The sequence below is a fragment of the Pseudorca crassidens genome, chromosome 10, assembly GCF_039906515.1.
Source record: "Pseudorca crassidens isolate mPseCra1 chromosome 10, mPseCra1.hap1, whole genome shotgun sequence".
Taxonomy (NCBI): domain Eukaryota; kingdom Metazoa; phylum Chordata; class Mammalia; order Artiodactyla; family Delphinidae; genus Pseudorca; species Pseudorca crassidens.
In genome coordinates, this window is record NC_090305.1 from 36,333,321 (window position 1) to 36,356,975 (window position 23,655).

At 40.4% G+C, this 23,655-nt stretch overlaps 1 protein-coding gene across 23 annotated transcripts in view; it reads right to left on the reverse strand.

Moving 5' to 3' along the window:
* DNAH8 (dynein axonemal heavy chain 8) overlaps positions 1 to 23,655 on the reverse strand; it is a 327,555-nt gene that overhangs the window by 234,244 nt on the left and 69,656 nt on the right. For 22 of the 23 annotated variants that reach the window (XR_010946846.1, XM_067753082.1, XM_067753083.1 and 19 more), the window contains 7 exons: positions 19,508 to 19,643; positions 18,538 to 18,653; positions 16,268 to 16,374; positions 4,839 to 4,914; positions 3,684 to 3,879; positions 1,709 to 1,905; positions 601 to 727 (listed from right to left, as the gene is read on the reverse strand). Coding sequence is in view for 22 of the 23 variants with exons in the window: in XM_067753082.1 (XP_067609183.1) it covers positions 601 to 727; positions 1,709 to 1,905; positions 3,684 to 3,879; positions 4,839 to 4,914; positions 16,268 to 16,374; positions 18,538 to 18,653; positions 19,508 to 19,643 (955 nt within the window). In the remaining variant the exon portion in view is untranslated. The remainder of the gene's footprint in view (positions 1 to 600; positions 728 to 1,708; positions 1,906 to 3,683; positions 3,880 to 4,838; positions 4,915 to 16,267; positions 16,375 to 18,537; positions 18,654 to 19,507; positions 19,644 to 23,655) is intronic. The other variant, XM_067753094.1, reaches the window with a different exon arrangement.

Below are 23,655 nucleotides of genomic sequence, written 5' to 3' on the forward strand. Positions count from 1 at the left end.
ACAAGTCTATGGAGAAGAATTTTGGAAATTAGTTCTAGCACTATCCAATGTGAGCCTTGCTCTGTTTCTGGCCATCCCATTAGAAGCCTTCGTTCATTTCCCCAATTTCCTCTAGGTAACCCCTATATGAGACCAGCAGCCTACACTGTTGAGAACACTGTGCCTGTCTAATACAGCTCTCCCTCACTACAGTTAGCAGTAGAGTCAGCTTGGGCTTTTGATTTCAGACATTAAGTGGTTGTCTCATAATCCTCTGATACTCTAACCCCAATTGGACTAACTTCTCAGGCGACCTCAAACTGTTTGACTCTTATCCCATGTACACAATCCCCTCCTCGCAGTAACCTGTAGTTCCCCCTGTAGTTTTAGTTGTTTGAGTGCCAATTTAGTATCAAGTACATTAAGTCACTTTGGTATAATATTATATATACATAATATATGATAATATATAATATATATAGCATATATATGAACAATATGGCTGGTCCAGAAATACTTAATATATATAATATTGTACCAAGGTAGCTTAATAACTGCTTTCTAAATGAAGTAACATTTCATGTGAAAATACAGACACTTTACATAATATTTATAAAATACCTGTATGCAATTCAAGTGCTCCTACAACTATAACAGGCTTCAACTCATCAATCTCCTGCTCAAAAGTAGCATAGTGTAGAATTTCGGATCTGATTTCAGTCAGAGAGGGGTTGTTAGCCAAAAACTCCTGTAGCAAGGAAAGAATCAACATTTTCTTCGGCTTTTTGACAATGTAAATCTTACGCCTCTAATAGTTGAATTAGAAAACTGCATCTGCTTATATATTTTTCCTCTTGTATGTGCTATCAGGCCAGTGGCTCAGTAGAGAAAGGGATGAACAGTTAGCACTGAAAGAGGAAGCTATGTGAGGGAATTTTACATTTCTGAATGGTTATTCAGAGTTCTAAAGTTTCCTTGAGTCTCCAACCAAATATACAGCTGAGCCTACGTAAGTTGGACACACCCTTGAATACCCGACCTCTGGGCATGTCTGGAACATAATTAGTACTCAACTGTTTAACCAAATTAAACAAAATCTGACTGAACCTCATTATTATCAACTGCCCCAGTGTCAATGTGAGAATTATGCAAGACATGATGTGTTAGGTGTGTGGCATTTACAGGTTCTCGGCCTCTGCTCTTGAGTTCTCATCATTATCACTGATGTTTTCTTGGTCCTCCCACAGGAGTTAGAGATAAACAATACAGAGTGAAGTAAGTCAGAAAGAGAAAAACAAATACCATATGCTAACACATATATATGGAATCTAAAAAAAAAAAACTTCTGATGAACCTAGGGGCAGGACAGGAATAAAGACAGAGACATAGAGAACAGACTTGAGGACACGGGGAGGGGGAAGGGTAAGCTGGGACGAAGTGAGCGAGTGGCATGGACATATATACACTACCAAATGTAAAATAGATAGCTAGTGGGAAGCAGCTGCATAGCACAGGGAGTTCAGTTTGGTGCTTTGTGACCACCTAGAGGGGTGGGATTAGGGAGGGTGGGAGGGAGATGCAATAGGGAGGGGATATGGGGATATATGTATACATATAGCTGATTCACTTTGTTATACAGCAGAAACTAACACAACATTGTAGTGCAATTATACTCCAATAAAGGTGTTAAAAAAAAAACCAAACTGCATCACAAGTAGCAGAAACATACCTTCACTTTCACGTCTCGGTCCTCTGTCCAGAGTGTCTTGAACTTTTCAAAGTCCTGCAGGGCCTCATGAGCCACCTTTCTGAGAGAATTCACAGAGGAAGAAAGGAGGAGGACCAGCTTGGAAACATCTTTGTGCTCTGCCACACCTAGATAAAAATTCTTCAGCTTCCGTGTGGGGATAATTTCTTCAAAAGATTCTGAAAACAGACATTTTTATCCTATAGATAACTCCTATATTCAACTTTAAATACTATCAATTGTAATATTTATAGACTTTTTAAACTTTATTTTCTTAAAGACCCCCCCATCCCGTTCCAAGTAATTAACAGCTATTCTCTCACTAGCTTCACTTATTCTTATTAAACTACTGTGTCAGATTTTGAGGTCTAGGTTTCTTTAAAGTGGGGAAACTGTTATTCAGAGGAGAGAACTGAAAGACGCCGATTAACCACTCCCCCCAAAACAAAACGTCCTCCAAGGAAAGATCAGAAGAGTTGAAATTGCTACCCTACAGAACAGGCTTGTGGGTAAAGGAGAGCCACTACGTTTACTACCCAAATGACCTTAAGCCAATTATTTAATCTTCATGGAAATACTTGTGAGGATTAAATGAGACAACATATGCTTGTCTTCAACTCAGCATCTGGTATATAAAGATCACACAACCACCATGATAAACATCTCTTGCTGAAACCCAGTCATGTCACAGCCTTGACTGAAACTCCCAAGTTTTCTCCATCAAGCAGAGACCATACGGATACTTTTGTTTGGCCCAAACAGTTCCTTACTTTTTTAAAGCAGTTGTTAACAATTAAAAAATCATGAGGGCTTCCCTGGTGGCGCAGTGGTTGAGAGTCCGCCTGCCAATGCAGGGGACACGGGTTCGTGCCCCGGTCCGGGAAGATCCCACATGCCGCAGAGCGGCTGGGCCCGTGAGCCATGGCCGCTGAGCCTGCGCATCCGGAGCCTGTGCTCCGCCACGGGAGAGGCCACAACAGTGAGAGGCCCGGGTACCGCAAAAAAAAAAAAAAAAAAAAAAAAAAATCATGAGATTTCATGAAAATTTCCAGATTGCAGGTATTCCTGCATGGCAACAGTTTAACCTGGTATTCCTGCATGGCAACAGTTAGCTGAAGTATCTATAAATGATACTTGGGGTGGTGTGGAAGAAAAGCGGAGATGTTGATCAAAGGGTACAAACTTTCACTAATATGATGACTAAATTCTGGAAACATTATGTGTAGTATGGTGATTACAGTTAATAATAATGTATACTTGAAATGTGCTAAGAGAGTAGATCTCAAGTGTTCTCACCACACACACAAAAAATGGTTAACTATGGGAGGTGATGAATATGTTATTTACTTTGTGGTAACCACTTCACAAAGGTATACATATATCAGAACATCATGTATATATATAATTTTTGTCAAAAATAAATAAATAAAAATGTTAATGTGGCAGAACAGCAAAAAAGAAAAAAAGAATTTGGCTTTCTATACAAGAAAGTATCTAAAAATGTCTATGGAATTTTGGGTCAGTGTCATATCACACTAATAATTATTTAAGGGAATAGCTTATATATATTTCAATGTACAAAGAACACATGACCCAGATTTTCTAAGCACTATGTTCTAGCAAACTAAGTTTATCAGATCAAATACAACGCTGAAAATAGAATTAGTTCTAAGGTTTATTTTCATTTTTAACTTTGAATCTGAGACTACGGTAGTAGAACAGTGATAAATATACTTGTTCACCCATGATCAAAATCTGAAATGTCTGCATGCTATGTTTAAGATGGAAGATGGAGAACACTAGTTTTTTTTTAATGTAAAATTTAACCAATACACATATAAATATGAGTGTAAAAATATCTATAGGCTGTCATACCCAGGAAGAATCAGAAAGACCATTTACTAACTGTTATAGTTCTAAGACTCTATTCATCTAAGATTTGTTTTAACATTCTTACTGTCTTCCTTCTTCAACTGCTTTCCTGTGCTCGGATGGGTCCCGTCAGTAGCGGTATGGGAGGGGCTGCTAATGACAGTCTTCATGGGACGGGTCTGCTGTTGCCCCCAGTGAGCCACTCCTCTGCTGACCTCCAGGGTTAATTGGATCATACGGTTAATGGCTTGTTGAATGTCATCCAAACTGGGAACCATTACCTGTGGAAAGAAGAAATAAGTTCCTGGTGCTGCCAACACATAAAAATCCATCCCTCTGATTCTCACCACACCTGTTCCCCACTGAGCAGGGAGAGCCTCCGCTGGCCCAGTGGAAGGCTGCTTCGAGGAGAGGGATGGTAGAGGAAGGTAGGCTGCAGACTTTACCGATCTTCAAGCTTTCCTATTCTACCAATTCCTGCAGGCAGAAAGGTCAAACATAGTACTTGTCATCCTTTCCCTGGGAGGGTGGCTGGCTGCAGCCAAACACTGTGGGCAGGTGTTGGATGTCCATGAAGCAGAGTAACTGAAGAAACTATACTGCCAAGATTTTGACCTCAGTTCTTTGAAATGCACCAAATAAGCAAAGAAGCTGTCCTCCAGGAGGCCAGACTGTGTAGATGTGGTGTCAGGTGAGCCATAGATTGTTCCTGCCTGGCCTTAACCCTTGGCTTGTCACAGAATGCACCTCAGTCATCCTGTATGGCTTGGTGTTCCAGATGTCAATAAGCAGCCGGAGGGGTGGTAGAGGAAAGTGCCCTAAGAAGGCACAAGGGACCCATGAATTCAGGGCACAGGCTCTCTCTTTCTTTGTTTCTATTCTGCCATGGGTTGTCTTACAGTTGGGTGTTCAGTATAGGGATTTGGACTTCTGAGATGGCCTTATTTAGATAATTTAATGTCTGAAGTAAGAAAAACCAAGATGGTTTGTAGGGTACTTGCTAACTGATGGCCCAACAGATACTTAACTCTTACACCAACCTTTAATACACCATGAGCTCTGCAGAAGTAAGTTTTACAACAGATATAAATGATACACTTTGATTTTTGTTAAATACGGAGGTGAAGTCAAAAAGCACAGAGGACCAAGAGATTAAATAAAAGTTCAGTTCTAATGCTATACTTCTTAAATACATTACCAAAATATCACTGTATTAACTTGAATATTTAATAATACTTACCACATTAGGAATCACAAGATGTACTTCAGATTTTAGAAGGGAAATAACATCTTCTGACCGCTTTCGTCCATAAGGGCTGTAATAAGATGGACATTTAGCTTATAAACCTTAACCTAAAATTTCATAAATAGCTTGGTTATGCTGCAAGTTTCAATCCTAAAAAAATAAAGACAATTTTCAAAATACTGAATTAATGAAGAGAACGTTATTTACAATGGAACCACAAATTTCATGAACTAGTTCATAAATTAAGAACACTGAATGATTTAATATTCTTTGAAGTGAAAAACTTGTCTCCTACCCATTTTCTAGTATTTTAACGTTGCTTTCTCTCAGCAAAGTACCACCTAATAATGTTTACTAAAAGCACTCCTTTTCCCAGCCCCAGAACAGATGCTGAAAATCACCAACAAAAAGCGTATGCCTTCATATACTTTATTTTTGTGTGTGTACAAGATTAAACAGGAGGTTTCTAGTCAAAACCTTCCCAAAACTGCCTTTGTAAACAATATCAGTTATGCTCAGACAGAAGTACAGACACACACACAGACACATGAGTGCAATTAATGAATGACACATACCAGCACTGCAAATTACTTTGGTTATCTCCCTCTGCCTGATCTCTGTCCCCATCCCAGACAAAATTATAATAAATGTAAACTTTCCACAGCAAGAAATGTTATCATTACTGAAAACTACACCTCCATTCATAACTACAAGCAGACTGGGGGAGAAAAAAATCACAAGAAACAAAGCCCCCACATTCACAGTGGAGACCCAACTTTAGTATTCAGGGTCAATGGTTCCCAGATAAGGAACTCTTTGAACTAAAAGCAAGCAAGCAAAGAAACAACAGAAAAAACCTCTAATTCATAGTCTCACTGTGAAATCAAGATGCAGCAATAAAACAAGTGTAGACTGTGTTTGAAAGGGTACAACCTGAGAACAAGAATTTCATAAAGTATAATCAAACAGCTGAACTAACAGAAGCGGTGAACAGCGCAGCCGATCCTTTGGTGACTTATTTGACAAACTAGAGGATTAGCTTAAGGAATTCTCCAAGCTTTCAGATGCAAAATACAAGAGAAGGAAATTACTTAAGGAAAAGGTAAGTGAAATAATAAAGAAAAGATAAGTAATGTTTATCGAACGCTTAGTGTATGACAGGCGCTTTTCCAAGCACTTTCCATGAATCAACACATTTCATGCTCATGTTAACTCTTGATGTGGATCCCATGATTATTATGTCCATTTTGTAGATGAGGAAACCAAGACACAGAGAGTTTAAGTAACTTAACAGTGGGTCACTCAGCTCAGAGACGCTCTACGACCTAGATCCAACGTGGGAACCCTACATAAAATAAATTTAAGCATAGCCCTTCTCAAATCTTAAGAACAGACTTGTTTTTTCACCTTGAAATGATTTTCTGTGTGCCTGATGGGATTAATGGGTGAAAAATGACTTACAGCTAAACACATAATTTGTTAATTTCCAGAATTAAGGGGGAAATCCTGTAAACAGCAAGAAACAGTTCGTTACTTAGAAAAGAAAATCAGATTAGCAGCAAAACCCGCCTCTGAAAATGGAAACAAAAGAAGCCAGTGATTGTGCTTTGTGAGTGGCATTTAGCTACAAAATAACGGTTCTGTCTTGACCTCGTGAATGATAACACCTTTTATCCGGATGTTCTCTGTCTGCATCCCATTGAGGAAAAAATCAAATTGGGTTTGCATTTCAGTTGAGGCAAGATATATTAATAATATCCTTCATCACTAAAAGAGATCTCTACTGTTTATGCGGATGGAGTGTGCAGGGCTTGCCCAGATGAAGGTTGGCAAGCCAAGTGCCACAAATAAAAATGAAAAAGGAAGCATTAAAAAAAAAAAAAGAAGAAGCCAGTGAAATAGTATCTGTGGAGTGTGAGAGAAAGTGGTTGTGATCCAAGTTGACCTACTAGCCTTCATGGGTGAGGGTAAGAGAAAGACATTTTAGACAAGGGAGGATTCTGCAATATTATACTCATGTATACCTCTTCAAAACTCACATCAGTACTGTTGTAAATTAACATGGCATAGTGAGTTCAGACTTCAAAAATGCCTCTTTGTGCCAAACACATCACAATCACGGATAGACTCTGAAGGACTTGAGAATGCTCGAACACAAGATTAGGATCTCCACAAATCAGGAACGCATCAGAAACACACAACAGCCTGGCCAGGGCTCTGGTCAGGAAATAGGCAGTGAGAGTGGGAGGTTGGCCCCTGTGGACTCTGAGGGACTGAAGTAGTCCGTGTTAGAGGGGACTCATCCAGGCTTGCTACCCGAAGCCAGACATTGAAGTGATGTTCCCCTACTTGTAAAGAGAGACAAAACAACAGCAACATAAAGTTTGTCAACCTACTGCCTGCAGCTGCAGCTTTTCCAAAAGCTGTGGCCCTGGGGTGAAAGAAGCAAGTCCACAGCATGCCCAAGAAGCCACTAAGCCGGCTCACTTCTGTGCTCCCTGCTTAAACCTGCCATTTCCCAGCATCTCTTCAGGGGATATGTAACTGTGAACAAATAGGACCCAGTTCTGCACTTAAGGTACCAAGAGTCACGTGGAGGCAAAAGTGAAACTCCTAGAAAGGGAGGGAAGGAGAGAGAAACACACAAAAACAAAAAAAACTTCTCACTCAAGGAGAGTCTACAAACTAAAATCCCAATATGCATGCATAAGTCTAACAGCAAGAAAGAGGACTAAAGATATCAATAATTGAAACAAAAACTCACTCCAGACAAAGTTCAATGTATAGAAGTATGACAAACTCTAAAATAAATATATTGAGAATGTTCAAAGAGATAAATGAAAGCAATCTTCCAAAAAATAATAAATTGCTAAACTAAAAAGGCAGGAATGATACAGTATCTGGAGGATAAGGAAAAAAGTACTAACTGAAATATTTAAGATGCAGTAGATGAGATCGCCTTTAGGCTAGATACAGAGATACTTGCCCATAACATAACCCAGAAAGGCAAAAAGACAAAAATATATGACAGACTAGTTAGGAGACAGGAAAGAGAGACTGAGATGCTGCAACATCTGAGACGGTCACGTGTCCATGGTGCCCAGGACAGTTCTGGTTTAAGTCCATCCTAACACTTCATCTGGACAGTGCTTCTTCACTCAAAAGAGTGTCCTAGATGGAACAATTATGTGATCAACTTACTCAACATTCAACTACAGGAGTTCCATAACAAGAGAATGTCTCAGAAGCAATAACTGAAAAAGGAAATTGCTGATGATTTTCCAGGATTAAGGAACCCTATAAGCCCTCAAATAGAAAGTGTACTCTGAGAACAAAGCATGATTAAATAAAGACAAATCCACACCAGGAAAGGAAGCTACAGAACATCAAGGATAAAATACAATTTTTAGTTAGACTCACTGCAGACTTCTCATCAACAAGAATACAGGTCAGGAAAAAACTGAAGAAATACTTTGAAAGTGCTGAGAGACAAACAAAGTTTTTTATCCAGCCAAATCGTTTCAGACTTAAAATGAAGAATAACGGAGTTTACACCTCACATTCCCTGAGAAACCAGGGGTATAAAATAAATACACAAGAACCTGGAGACGTTAATAAAATATACCAGTAAATAAATTATTTTTGAGTGCTCAAAAAAAAGGTAAAAAGTAAAACAGCAAACAACAATGATGGGGAGACCTTCAAGATGGTGGAGGAGTAAGTCGTGGAGATTACCTTCCTCCCCACAAATACATCTACATGTGGAACAACTCCTACAGAACACCTACAGAATGCTGGTAGAAGACCTCAGACTTCCCAAAAGGCAAGAAACTCCCTACGTACCTGGGTAGGGCAAAAAAAAAAAGGAAAAACAGAGACAAAAGAATAGGGACAGGACGTGCACCACTGGGAGGGAGCTGTGAAGGGGGAAAAGTTTCCACACACTAGGAAGCTCCTTCACTGGCAGAGACGGGGGGTGGCAGGGGGGAAGCTTCAGAGCCACGGAGGACAGTGCAGCAACAGGGGTGCAGAGGGCAAAGCAGAGAGATTCCCACACAGACGATTGGTGCCAACCAGCACTCACCAGTCCAAGAGGCTTGTCTGCTCACCCGCCGGGGCAAGTCGGGGCTGGGAGCTGAGGCTCGGGCTTCGGAGGTCAGATCCCAGGGAGAGGACTGGGGTTGGCTGTGTGAACACAGCCTGAAGGAGCTAGTGTGCTACAGCTAGCCGGGAGGGAGTCCGTGAAAAAGTCTGGACCTGCCTAAGAGGCAAGAGACCATTGTTTCAGGGTGCACAAGGAAAGGGGATTCAGAGCACCGCCTAAACGAGCTCCAGAGACAGGCTAAAGCCGCGGCTATCAGCGCAGATCCCAGAGACAAGCGTGAAACGCTAACACTGCTGCTGCAGCCACCAAGAATCCTATGTGCAAGCACAGGTCACTACCCACACCTCCCCTCCACTCCCCAGGAGCCTGCACAGCCTGCCATTGCCAGGGCCCCTTGATCCAGGGACAACTTCCCCAGGAGAACACATGATGCCTCAGGCTGTTGCAGCATCACGCTGCCCTCTGCCTCCACAAGCTCGCCCCACATTCCCATTATAATTACCATACACCCCCTCTCCCCGGCCTGAGTGAGCCAGAGCCCCCTAATCAGCTGCTACTTTAACCCCATCCTGTCTGTTGGGAACAGATGCCAGAGGGTGACCTACATGCAGAGGTGGGGCCAAAACCAAAGCTGAACCCCGGGAGCTGTGAGAACAAAGAAGAGAAAGGGAAATCTCTCCCAGCAGACTCAGGAGCAGCGGATTAAATCCCCACAATCAACGTGATGTACCCTGCGTCTCTGGAATACCTGAACAGACAACGAATCATCACAAAATTGAGGCAGTGGACTTTGGGAGCAACTGTAGACTTGGGGTTTGCTGTCTGTGACTGATTTGTTTCTGACTTTTATGTTTATCTTAGTATAGTTTTTAGTGCTGTTATCATTGGTGGATTTGTTTATTGTTTCTTCACTCTCTTCTTTTTTTTTTTTTTTTTTTTTGCGGTACGCGGGCCTCTCACTGTTGTGGCCTCTCCCGTTGCGGAGCACAGGCTCCGGACGCGCAGGCTCAGCGGCCATGGCTCACGGGCCCAGCCGCTCCGCGGCATGTGGGATCTTCCCGGACCGGGGCACGAACCCGTGTCCCCTGCATCGGCAGGCGGACTCTCAACCACTGCGTCACCAGGGAAGCCCCACTCTCTTCTTTTTTATTATTATTATTACTTTAAAAATTTCTTATTCTAATTATTTTTTTTATTTATTATGTTTTTTTCTTTCTTTTCTTTCTCCCTTTTCTTCTGAGCCATGTGGCTGAGAGGGTCTTGGTGCTCAGGCCTGGTGTCAGGCCTGAGCTTCTGAGGTGGGAGAGCCGAGTGCAGGACATGGGACCACCAGAGACCTACCAGTTCCATGTAATATCAATTGGCGAGAGCTCTCCCAGAAATCTCTGTCTCAACGCTAAGAACCAGCTCCAGCCAACAGCCAGCAAGCTCCAGTGCTGGACACTCCATGCCAAACAACTAGCAAGACAGGAACAAAACCACATCCATTCACAGAGAGGCTGCCTAAAATCATGCTAAGTTCACAGTCACCCCAAAACACACCACCGGACGTGGCCCTGCCCTCCAGAAAGACAAGATCCAGCCTCATCCACCAGAACACAGGCACCAGTCACCTCCACCAGGAAGCCTACACAACCCACTGAACCAACCTTACCCGCTGGGGGCAGACACCAAAAACAACAGGAACTATGAACCTGCAGCCAGCAAAAAGAAGACCCCAAACACAGTAAGTTAAACAAAATGAGAAGACAGAGAAATATGCATCAGATGAAGGAGCAAGGTAAAAACCCACCAGACCAAACAAATGAAGAGGAAATAGGCAGTCCACCTGAAAAAGAATTCAGAGTAATGATAGTAAAGATGAACCAAAATCTTGGAAATAGAATGGAGAAAATACAAGAAACGTTTAACAAGGACCTAGAAAAACTAAAGAGCAAAAAAAAAATGATGAACAACACAATAAATGAAATTAAAAATTCTCTAGAAGGAATCAATAGCAGAATAACTGAGGCAGAAGAACGGATAAGAGACCTGGAAGATAAAATAGTGGAAATAACTACTGCAGAGCAGAATAAAGAAACAAGAATGAAAAGAACTGAGGACAGTCTCAGAGACCACTGGGACAACATTAAACACATGAACATTTGAATTACGGGGTCCCAGAAGAAGAGGAGAAAAAGAAAGGGTCTGAGGAAATATTTGAAGAGATTACAGTTGAAAACTTCCCTAACATGGGAAAGGAAATAGTCAATCAAGTCCAGGAAGCGCAGAGAGTCCCATACAGGATAAATCCAAGGGGAAACACACCAAGACACATATTAATCAAACTATCAAAAATTAAGTACAAAGAAAAAATATGAAAAGCAGCAAGGGAACAGCAACAAATAACATACAAAAGGATCCCCATAAGGTTTCTTCTTTCAGCAGAAATTCTGCAGGCCAAAAGGGAGTGGCTTTAAAGTGATGAAAGGGAAAAACCTACAACCAAGATTACTCTACCCAGCAAGGATCTCATTCAGATTCAAAGGAGAAATTAAAATCTATACAGACAAGCAAAAGTTAAGAGAATTCAGCACCACCAAACCAGCTTTTCAACAAATGCTAAAGGAACATCCCTAGGCAGGAAACACAAGAGAAGGAAAAGACCTACAATAACAAACCCAAAACAATTAAGAAAATGGTAATAGGAACAGACATATCGATAATTACCTTAAATGTAAATGGATTAAATGATCCAACCAAAAGAATGGACTATCTGAATGGATACAAAAATAAGACCTGTATATATGCTGTCTACAAGAGACCCACTTTAGACGTAGGGACAAATACAGACTGAAAGTGAGGAGATGGAAAAAGATATTCCATGCAAATGGAAATCAAAAGAAAGCTGGAGTAGCAATTCTCATATCAGACAAAATAGACTTTAAAATAAAGACTATTACAAGAGACAAAGAAGGACACTACATAATGATCAAGGGATCAATCCAAGAAGAAGATATAACAATTGTAAATATTTATGCACCCAACATAGGAGCACCTCAATACATAATGCAAATGCTAAGAGCCATAAAAGGGGAAATCGACAGTGACACAATCATAGTAGGGGACTTTAACACCCCACTTTCACCAAAGGACAGATCATCCAAAATGAAAATAAATAAAGAAACACAAGCTTTAAATGGCACATTAATCTTGAGAAAGAAAAACAGAGCTGGAGGCATCAGGCTCCCTGACTTCAGACTATACTACAAAGCTACAGTAATCAAGACAGTATGGTGCTGGCACAAAAACAGAAATATAGATCAATGGAACAGGATAAATAGCCCAGAGATAAACCCATGCACATATGGTCACCTTATCTTTGATAAAGGAGGCAAGAATATACAGTGAAGAAAAGACAGCCTCTTCAGTAAGTGGTGCTGGGAAAACTGGACAGCTCATGTAAAAGAATGAAATTAGAACACTTCCTAACACCATACACAAAAATAAACTCAAAATGGATTAAAGACCTAAATGTAAGGGCTGACACTATAAAGCTCTTAGGAGGAAAACATAGGAAGAACACTCTTTGACATAATTCACAGCAAGATCCTTTTTGACCCATCTGCTAGAGAAATGGAAATAAAAACAAAAATAAGCAAATGGGACCTAATGAAACTTACAAAGGAAAGGAAACCATAAACAAGACGAAAAGACAACCCTCAGAATGGAAGAAAATATTTGCTAATGAAGCAACTGACAAAGGATTAATCTCCAAAATATACAAGCAGCTCATGCAGCCCAATATCAAAAAAACAAACAACCCAATGGGCAGAAGACCTAAATAGACATTTCTCCAAAGAAGATATACAGATTGCCAACAAACACATGAAAGGATGCTCAACATCACTAATCATTAGAGAAATGCAAATCAAAACTACAATGAGGTATCACCTCACACCGGTCAGAATGGCCATCATCAAAAAATCTACAAACAGGGCTTCCCTGGTGGCACAGTGGTTGAGAGTCCACCTGCCGTTGCAGGGGACATGGGTTTGTGCCCCGGTCCGGGAAGATCCCACATGCTGCGGAGCGGCTGGGCCCGTGAGCCATGGCCGCTGAGCCTCAGCGTCTGGAGCCTGTGCTCTGCAACAGGAGAGGCCACAACAGTGAGAGGCCCGCATACCGAAAAAAAAAAAAAATCTACAAACAATAAATGCTGGAGAGGGTGTGGAGAAAAGGGAACCCTCTTGCTCTGTTGGTGGGAATGTAAATTGATACAGTCACTATGGAGAACAGTATGGAGCTTACTTAAAAAGCTAAAAATAGAACTACCATATGACCCAGCAATCCCACTACTGGGCATATACACTGAGAAAACCATAATTCAAAAAGAGTCATGTACCACAATGTTCATTGCAGTACTGTTTACAATAGCCAGGAAATGGAAGCAACCTAAGTGTCCATCGACAGATGAATGGATAAAGAAGATGTGGCACATATATACAATGGAATATTACTCAGCCATAAAAAGAAACGAAATTGAGTTATTTGTAGTGAGGTGGATGGACCTAGAGTCTGTCATACAGAGTGAAGTAAGTCAGAAAGAGAAAAACAAATACCATATGCTAACACATATATATGGAATCTAAAAAAAAAAATACTTCTGATGAACCTAGGGGCAGGACAGGAATAAAGATGCAGACATAGAGAATGGACTTGAGGACACAGGAAGGGAGAAGAGTAAGCTGGGATGAAGTGAGAGAGTAGCATTGACATATATACACTGCCAAATGTAAAATAGATAGCTAGTGGGAAGCAGCTGCATAGCACAGGGAGATCAGCTCAGTGCTTTGTGACTACCTAGAAGGGTGGGATAGGAAGGGTGGGAGGGAGACGCAAGAGGGAGGGTATATGGGGATATATGTATACATATAACTGATTCACTTTGTGATACAGCAGAAAGTAACACAACATTGTAAAGCAATTATACTCCAATAAAGATGTTAAAATAAATAAATAAATCAAAGAATGAGAAAGTAGATAGACTTCATGCCAAGGCCCTTGTAGTTAGAAATGAGAAAATTGAAAAAACTATACACAGTACTTTTTTAAAAATATAGCTAAATATATGTGTTCTAAATTTGAAGGTAACTACTGAAAGAACTTAAGTATAGGAAAGAGAATAAAAGGGAAAAATTATCCATTCCAAAGGGAACAGATAATAAATGAACCAGACAAAGGATAGTAAGAAACCACAAAATAAAATGTCATAAATTAAGTGTAACTATATTAAAAAATCACAAAAATGTAAGCAGATTAAACTCTTTAAAAGGCAGAAATAATCAGATTAAATAAAAATATCAGGTATAAGACTCATAGACATAGAGAACAGACTTGTGGTTGCCAAGGGTGAGGGAGGGAGGGAGAGGGATGGACTGGGAGTTTGGGGTTGGTAGATGCAAACTACTACATTTAGAATGGATAAACAACAGGTCCTAATGTATAGCACAGAGAACTATACTCAACATCCTGTGATAAACCATAATAGAAAAGAACATAAAAGAAGAATGTATCTATATATATGTGTATAACTGAGTCACTTTGCTGTACAGCAGAGACTGGCACAACATTGTAAATCAACTCTATGTCAATATTAAAATATATCAGGTATATTATGCTTTTAAAAGGTAAAACAAAAAAGCTTCACAGAAAAAATTAAATGAAGGGATAGAAAAGGTATACCAAAAAATCTGGGAAAGTAAAATTAATGACAGACTAAAAATAATTTGAGAAATCAAGATTAATATGGATAAAGAGGCTCATCAAATAAAAATAAAATAAACAGTGTTCTAGGCAGACTTAACTATATGACATCACATGCACCTAACAACACAGCCTTAAAAGATATAAAACAACGACTGAAACAGAAGGAAAATTTGACAACTTCACTATCACATTGGGAGATTTTAATAGTGCAAGTAAATTAAAATTCAGCAATGAATAACCAAGAAATAAACCTAACAAAAATGTAGAAGACTTTTACACAGGGAATTACAAAACTTCATTGAGAAGTAATAAAAAAGACAAATAAATGGAGAGATAATCCGTGACTCTGAATGGAAGACTCAATATTGTAAGGATGCTAATTCTCTCCAAATCTACCTATAGATTCAGTGTAATTTAAATAACAATTCCAAAAGAAAAATTAATTTTCTTTTAACTAATTAACCATATGGGAAAAAATATACTGGTCTCCTACCTCACACTAAACACAAAATAAATACCATGTGGATTAAACCCCTAACTGCAAAAGATAAAACTTTAAAACTTTTAGAAGATATTATGAAGTACAGAAAGATTTCTTTTAAAAGACATAAAAATCACAAACTACTAAGGAAAAGACTGATAGATTTGAATATTTTTAAACTCAGCAAAGAATATCATAAATAGGAGTTTAAAAGTATCATCAACAAAATAATATATTGAGACCACCCATGAATAAATCCAATCCAATAGAAAAACAGGCAGAAGGAAGGAAGAAACAAGGGAGGGAAAGAGGAGGAGGGAGGGAGGGAGGAAGAGAGGGGGAAAGAAAGGGAAGGGAAGGAAGGGAAGGGAAGGGAAGGCAAATTTTTAAAAAGAGAAAGCACAAATGGCTCATAAACATGAAAATATGTTTAACCTCATCAGTAACCAGGAAAATGATTTAAATGATTTAAATCCCAGTCAGACGCCATTTCACACCCTATATGCTAGCAACAATTTTTTAATTGAATGACACCAACTGTGTGCAAGGATGAGGATCCATAGGCACTCTCATGCTAGGCACTGCCTGGTAAATTGAGGCATGCACACAGCCCAGGGCCCAGCCATTCCACTCTGAGCAGGTGCATCAGGAGACAGGCACAAGAATGTTCACAATAGCCCAAACTGGAAACAACCCAATCTACCAGCATAGATGCACCTCAAAAGCAATACTGAACACAGTTCAAATACAGGCAAATTAAATGATACAAACATGGGGTAAACTGTCAGGCAAACCAAGACAATGATAAACATCAAGTTCAGGATAGTGGTTACCTTTGGGTGAGCAGAGGAAGGACCAGTAAGGGTACTGGTAGTGTTCAGTGTTCTTTGTCTTGGCCTGGGTGCTAGGAACATGGCTGTTCATTTATCAGTGTTCTTGCAGTATTACACGCTTGTTTTCATACAGTCTTTTCATAAATGCCGTGTTTTAAATTTTACAATTATTAAAATTAATTAATAAAAATAAAAAGTGCTTTAGTGTTACGTTGTGATAGTTTTACCAGACATATTTAGCATATTTTCAACTTGCCTGGCAACAAATATTCTTCTTTTCATTGTGTCCAAAGATAACCGTGTAGCTTTTTGAAGACTGTCTAGTAATTGATGAGAGAAAAAAGCGTAGACCTCTTTACATTCCTGTAATGAGAAATCATATTAAATTTGGTACAAAAAATAAAAACTCTAACACCTCCAAAGCAATAATACAATATTAGAAGTGACATGCGAAAGATGAAAAATAATAAACTATACAATTTCAATTATATTGTAGAAATAAATTCAATCCTAAATTACTTGTTTTTTTAAACAAGTAAGAATACGTGAAAGGTGTGCTTTCATAAACACCCTAGCAAATTATAAGGCATTACTCAAAAGCCAAAATTCAAAAACAGCTAATTGAAAATAATCCTGGTTTGCTCAATATTCAATAATTCACTCAACAAAACTGAAGCACTTAAGTGTGGTGCACTTTTCAATGCTTAGAGGTATGGGCACAAGAGGATATGTAGTCTCCAACCTCAAAAATCTCAGCTTGGTGGATAAACATATTTTAAAATGTATGATACCAAAATACATAGGATGAAACTTCCACCGTCCTGGCACCATGGTTTGTCCCTCTCTGCAAGCCCTTCTTTCCCACCAGAGAAGAAGTAGCCACATTTATTGGTCAGAGCACAGAATAAATATTGAGCCTGGGCAGGAATCTGGGCACTACGTCTTGCTTGCACAGTGATTCACACATCCGGAGCCAGGCTCTGGCCACACTGTTCCTCTCCACCCTACACCCTGACCCTCTGAGTCTGGGTGGGCCAGTCAGGTTCAGTTGAGTCAGAAGGGAAGCTTATCAGGTGTGAACAAAGAGGAATATGATTGGGTTGGTCAACTACCAGGCTAAAGAGCAGGCATGACATAATCAGATGTTTACGTTAGACCACTGTGGAAGCGATGTGGAAGGTGGATTTGAGAGGCAGAGGCTGTTTAGGAGATGTCTGCACTGATGCAGCTCTAAGTGATCTCCCATCTTGAGAGGCTCTGATGGTACTCAGTCTTGCTCTAAGGACCCCAGCCAGTGTCAAAGGGAATGCAGCTGGAAGCGAAGCACTCTCCTGCTGACCCCCACCAACTGATAGTGGCTGCCTGGTGCATGGTATGAGAAGCAATCTACAGCTAAAATCTAGACTCAGCGGGAAAGTGTTTCCCGATCAATTAGTGATAGCATCCTTGAGCCAGAAGGTGAAAGTGAAACAAACGTGTGCTGTTTATTTCCAAGACTGTGTTAGGGTAGGGGTTAGAGAGTGTAAAAGAATGTAAGATGGAGAAAGAATGAAAAGATGAGTACGGGGCTTCCCTGGTGGCGCAGTGGTTGAGAGTCTGCCTGCCGATGCAGGGGACACGGGTTCGAGCCCTGGTCTGGGAGGATCCCACATGCCGCGGAGCAACTGGGCCTGTGAGCCACAACTACTGAGCCTGCGCATCTGGAGCCTGTGCTCTGCAACGAGAGGCTGTGATAGTGAGAGGACCGTGCACCGCGATGAAGAGTGGCCCCCGCTCGCTGCAACTGGAGAAAGCCCTCGCACAGAAACTAAGACCGACACAGCCAAAAATAAATTAAAAATTAAAAATTAAAAAAAAAAAAAAAGATGAGTATGGAGGATTAAAAGAAAACTGACGGGAGCAGGAGAAAGCACGAATTGGTACAAATGTGAGAGTGGCATTTAGAGTTGATGCACGACCAGAAGGCCTAAGAAGGCCTAAGAAGGATGAAGAATCCCCATGTCTCCTCCTCAACTTTCATTCTCAACACAGCTCAGCATAATGTGAGAATCTGCCCACCTGGGGTTTCTCCTGCGGGAGAATCCACAGTGTTAATAAAAAATGCAGATCCCTGGACCCCAAGAGAATCAAAACCCGGTCTTGCAATACAGGTAATTCTATCAAAAACAATAACTGAGAACAAAGTTCTCCACTTTGAGTCAAATGGATTGGCACTACAATCCCAGATGTGACATTTACTACATAAGAAAACACGGTCAGTCACAATAGGGGAGACAACTATATAAACTGTAATTGATAGAATAGCATTAAAAGTTGACAGTGCTGGGGAAAACTGTAAGGATTGCTGTGTCTTGTCAGATGCTACAGTGTAGAACTGAAAATTATATTTTCTGGATTTTGTTATAAATCCACACAGACTGCTTGCAGAACTGCCTGGAAAAAAAAAAACCCCACCATTTGGGGTTATCTACAATCCTATAAGTCATAATTCTGTGAAATTGCATAAGGTTGCTTTACAATAAATACCTTTTTAAATTCATCTTCTTTATGATTAACATCAACCTCAGGCACAATATTAGTCTCATAATCAACACTTTCACCCTCTTCTGTTTCACTTCCAAAAACAACATGTTTTCTCTGTTCTATAGATAAAAGATAAAACAAAAATATAACAGTTAATACTTGGCATTTGGTTTATTCTATGCAACCAAACCTTCTTAGGAAGGTCCTTCTTAAAAGAATTCTTAATTTAAAAATTAAAAATTTGTTGCTGGGAGAAATCACCCTTGAATTCAATTTAAATCACCCATCTCAACAGAATTAACATTCTATTAAGAAATACACTCTTTAAATATACTGTACTCTGTATTAGTATCTAGAATTAAGAAACATTTAAAGAGGGGTTATTTTACAGGCTCTCTTTCTAAAATACCTGTTTACCTTTTGGGTTTGCCATCTTAAGCTGACATGTTCGTGTTTTTGATACTTCTGATGAAAACTACTTAAACTAAGTGGAAACCTCTCAGAGAAAGAAGAGATGTGGCGGATACTTGTTTAAGCTGGAGTTTCTCAACCTCAGCGCTACTGACAGGCTTTGTTGTTGCAGCTGTCCTATGCCATAGAGGATATTCAGCAGCGTCCCTGGCCTCTACTCACTAGATGCCATCCCCACTCAGTGTGACAGCCAGCATAGTGGAATGCTGTACCAAAAAAAAAAAGTTAACATAGCAGGCCAGAGACTGCTATCCATGGAAGGGCCTGCTTGCAAGGTTGGTCCCCAGTAAGTATCTATGAACTTGGATTTCAGAGGGGTGCCCACCATTCCCTCATTCATAAAAAGGGCTCACTGTGCCTAAACTGCAAACGGTGTGGTTTATGCTGAACATCTGCTCTCCTTCTGGGAGTCTGGAATTTTGGTGCCTGCTAGGCACAAGGTGCCTACTTGAGAACGTATCTGTAACACTTGTGATTCAAACATTGTAACCAGCCACATTACCTGGTAACTGTTTTGCTGTTTTCCCACTGTATTTAACTTCATAAATAGTCTCAAATATTGATATAAGTTCTTTGACAGCTTCTTCCACGTGCTTACTTTTGTGGTTTAGAACCTCAGCCCATTCTTTTGTGTATGTCTATTAAATAAAAAAATGACTATTAATTTCCAGATACTTAAAACTACTGTGAAATTTATTAATACGACTTCAACTTATCAAACTCTAATGCCATTTGAAAATACCTAGAGATAGTGGCCAATAGCATAATGTTTCAGACCCCAAAGTGTCAATGGCTAAAAGCAGCTTGAGACAGCTGCTAAGTCTCAAGCAAAGAAAAGGAGAAAGAAGAAAAATTCAAAGTTTTTTTTTTTTTTTGGCCGCACCACGTGGCATGCGGGATCTTAGCTCCCCGACCAGGAATCGAACCTGCACCCCTGTAGTGGAAGCGTGGAGTTTTAACCACTGGACTGCCAGAGAAGTTGCAAATTCAAAGTTTTTCACCTTACCTGACTCATTCACACACAGAGATCTACAGTCCCATTCATATGGGCAAAAAGAAAGAAGCCTAAAGGCCTAGGAGATGAAGATGTCAAAGTTGAAAATGAGAAATGGTTTTTTAAAAGGACAATCCAGGGACTTCCCTGGTGGTGCAGTGGTTAAGAATCTGCCTGCCAATGCAGGGGACACGGATTCGAGCCCTGGTCCGGGAAGATCCCACATGCCACGGAGCAACTAAGCCCTTGTGCCACAACTACTGAGCCTGCGCTCTAGAGCCCGTGAGCCACAACTACTGAGCCTGTGTGCCACAACTACCAAAGCCTGCGCACCTAGAGCCCATGCTCTGACACAAGAGAAGCCACCATAATGAGAAACCTGTGCACCACAACAAAGAGTAGCCCCCGCTCGCCGCAACTAGAGAAAGCCCCGACGGAGCAACAAAAGACCCAATGCAGCTAAATAAATAAATAAATAAACTTATTTTTTTAAAAAAAGAAAAAGAATGAAAAGGACAATCCAAAGTGTTGTTTTGAGATTCAAATGTGATAAGGTTTTTAAATGAGCATGATGTTGTATGCCAGGCATCAATTTAAGAGCCTTATGTGTATGAACTCATTTAACTAAATGACAACCTCTTGGGATAGGTAATATTACTGTACCCATTTCACAGATGAGAAAACTGACTCTCAGAAAGAATTAAAAATTTGCCCAAGGTCACACAGTAGGTGGTAAGAATAGGGGTTTGAAACCAGCTTTGTGTGATTCTAAAAGCCTGTGCTTTTTGCCTTTTGAACTTTTCTAATAGTCAGCAAAGGCTTTAGGAAGAAGTGCAGAACTAAATTCAGAAAAGAAAACTGGATTATAAAATTGAATAGGCCCTTTAACATACAATGTCCATGCGTCTTAGGAAAGAGAAAAGTAAATGGTAGCAGCCAACTTGGGCCTTCAAAATCATCTCTGCAAAGGAACCCGAGCCTATCTATGCAACCGCTCCCCAGATAAGTCTTGGGAGATCCCATATTCCCTCTGTACTGCCTTCATGTGTTCCTTTCTTGGCTACTAGATTGAGAGAGAGAGACTTGCAAGTTTGTCCCCCCGATTTACACCACCTCATCTGCATCTGAACCCACCTTCATCTTTTCTCAGTCTCAGGGGAAACGGTGTTCCTCCTCCCACCTGAAGGCACTCTCTGATCCTCCCCGCCCCCACGAACTCTTCAGATTTTGCTTCATCATTCGCTCATTACACCCTTTCTAATTTACTCAACACAGTGTTAACCTTTGGAATGACAATGGTGGTTGAGAGCCACTTCAGTCTAGCAAGGAAAACAAGTGTTAAGCAAGTGGACACTCACAGCTGATCATGGAAGATTGGACACACGTGTTTATTTACACACCCCCTCCATTTGCTTTGAAATCCCTAAGAAAGAAACCAGACTACTAGTCAAACATGACAGATTAAACACATATGTTTATCTTGGTACTCCCATGATATCTCTGGAAACCTAGACAAAATAACATAAAGTCAGCTTTTATGTTAAAAGAACAGGGTCACAGGAATAAGTGGGAAGATGCCACATAAATACTTCTGTATGTTTCCAATACTATATAATAATAAAGTTAATGGAATTTGATAATTGGTGCTAGGATCACTGAATATCCACTTGCAAAATAATGAAAGTAGATCCTTGGACCATACACAAAAACTAACTTAAAATGAAGCATAGATCTAAATGTAAGGGCGAGGGACTTCCCTGGTGGCGCAGTGGTTAAGAATCCGCCTGCCAATGCAGGGGACACAGGTTCGATCCCTGGTCCAGGAAGATCCCACATGCCGCAGAGCAACTAAGCCCTTGCTCCACAGCTACTGAGCCTGTGCTCTAGAGTCTGCGAGCCGCAACTCCTGAAGTCCGTGCACCTATAGCCTGTGCTCCACAACAGGAGAACTCACTGCAATGAGAAGCCCGCGCACCGCAACAAAGAGTAGCCCCCACTCACCACAACTAGAGAAAGCCCGGGAGCAGCAATGAAGACCCAAAGCAGCCAAAAACAAATAAATAATTTTTTAAAGTAAATAAATGTAAAGGCAAAAACTATAAAACTCTTTAAAAAAACATAAGTATGGATCTTCATGATCTTGGATTAGGCAAATTTTTCTTAGATATGACACCAAAGCAAAGCAACAGCAAAAAAATATATAGATGAACTGGACATCATCAAAATTTAAAACTTTGGGCCTTCAAAGGACACCATCAAGAAAGTGAAAAGACAACCCACAGACTGGGAGAAAAATTTTGCAATCTGATACGGGACTAGTATCTAGAACATACAAAGAACTATCACAACTAAAACATAAAAAGACAGATCATCCAATTTTAAAATGAGCAAAGGATTTGAATAGACATTACTAAAAGAAGGCACATAACAGGTTAATAAGCACATGAAAAAGTGTTCGACATCACTAGCAATTAGGGAAATACAAATTTAAGCCACAATGAGATACCACTTTACTCCATTAGGAAGGCTATAATCAAAACCACAAATAGGGCTTCCCTGGTGGCGCAGTGGTTGAGAGTCTGCCTGCCGATGCAGGGGACATGGGTTCACGCCCCGGTCTGGGAAGTTCCCACATGCCACAGAGCGGCTGGGCCCATGAGCCATGGCCTCTGAGCCTGCGCATCCAGAGCCTGTGCTCTACAATGGGAGAGTCCACAGCAGTGAGAGGCCCGCGTACTGCAAAAAAAAAAAAAAAACACTAATAATAAGTGTTGGCAAGGATGCAGAGAACTTGGAACCCTCATACACTGCTGGTGGGAATGTAAAACAATGCAGCTACTTTGGAGAAGTCTGCCAGTTCTTCAAAGGGTTAAACTTGGAGTTAACATATGACCCAACAATTCCACTCCTAAATATACACCCAAGAGAAATGAAAACGTGTCCTTGCAAAACTTGTACATTTATGTTCACAGCAGCATTATTCATAATGGCCAAAAAGTGGAAACAACCTATATATCCATCAACTGATGAATGGATAACTAAAACGTGGTCCATCCATACAATGCACTATTATTCAGCAGTAAAAAGAAATGCAGTACGGATACATGGGACAATATGAATGAACTTTGAAGACACTGTGCTAAGTGACAAAAGCGCCAGTCACAAAATACCACATACTATATGATTCCCTTTGTATGAAATGCCTACAATAAGCAAATCTGTAGAGGCAGAAAGTAGGATAGTGGCTGCCCAGGGCTAGGAGGGTTGAGAGGAAATTGGTAATGACTGCTAATGAGTATGGTATTTCTTTGGGGGTGATGAACAGTTCTAAAACTGACTGTGGCGATAGCTGCACAACTCTGTGAGTATACTAAAACCACTGAATTGTACACTTTAAAATGGGTGAATTATATGGTATGTGAATTATATCTCAATAAAGTTGTCAAAAATAATAGCTAGTACCAGAAATAATTTGAAGCAGGAACTGGGGGGAAAATGGAGCAGGGAAATGAGAGATGGGAAAGTGAAAGCAGCATGTGTGAGCATTTGGAGAAGTTTAGTTGTGAATAAGAAATGAAGAAGATATGCAAATGTTTTTGTTTGTTGGCGAGGAAAAGGGGAGAGTATATTAGACTACTGGTGGGAGGGGTCCCGTA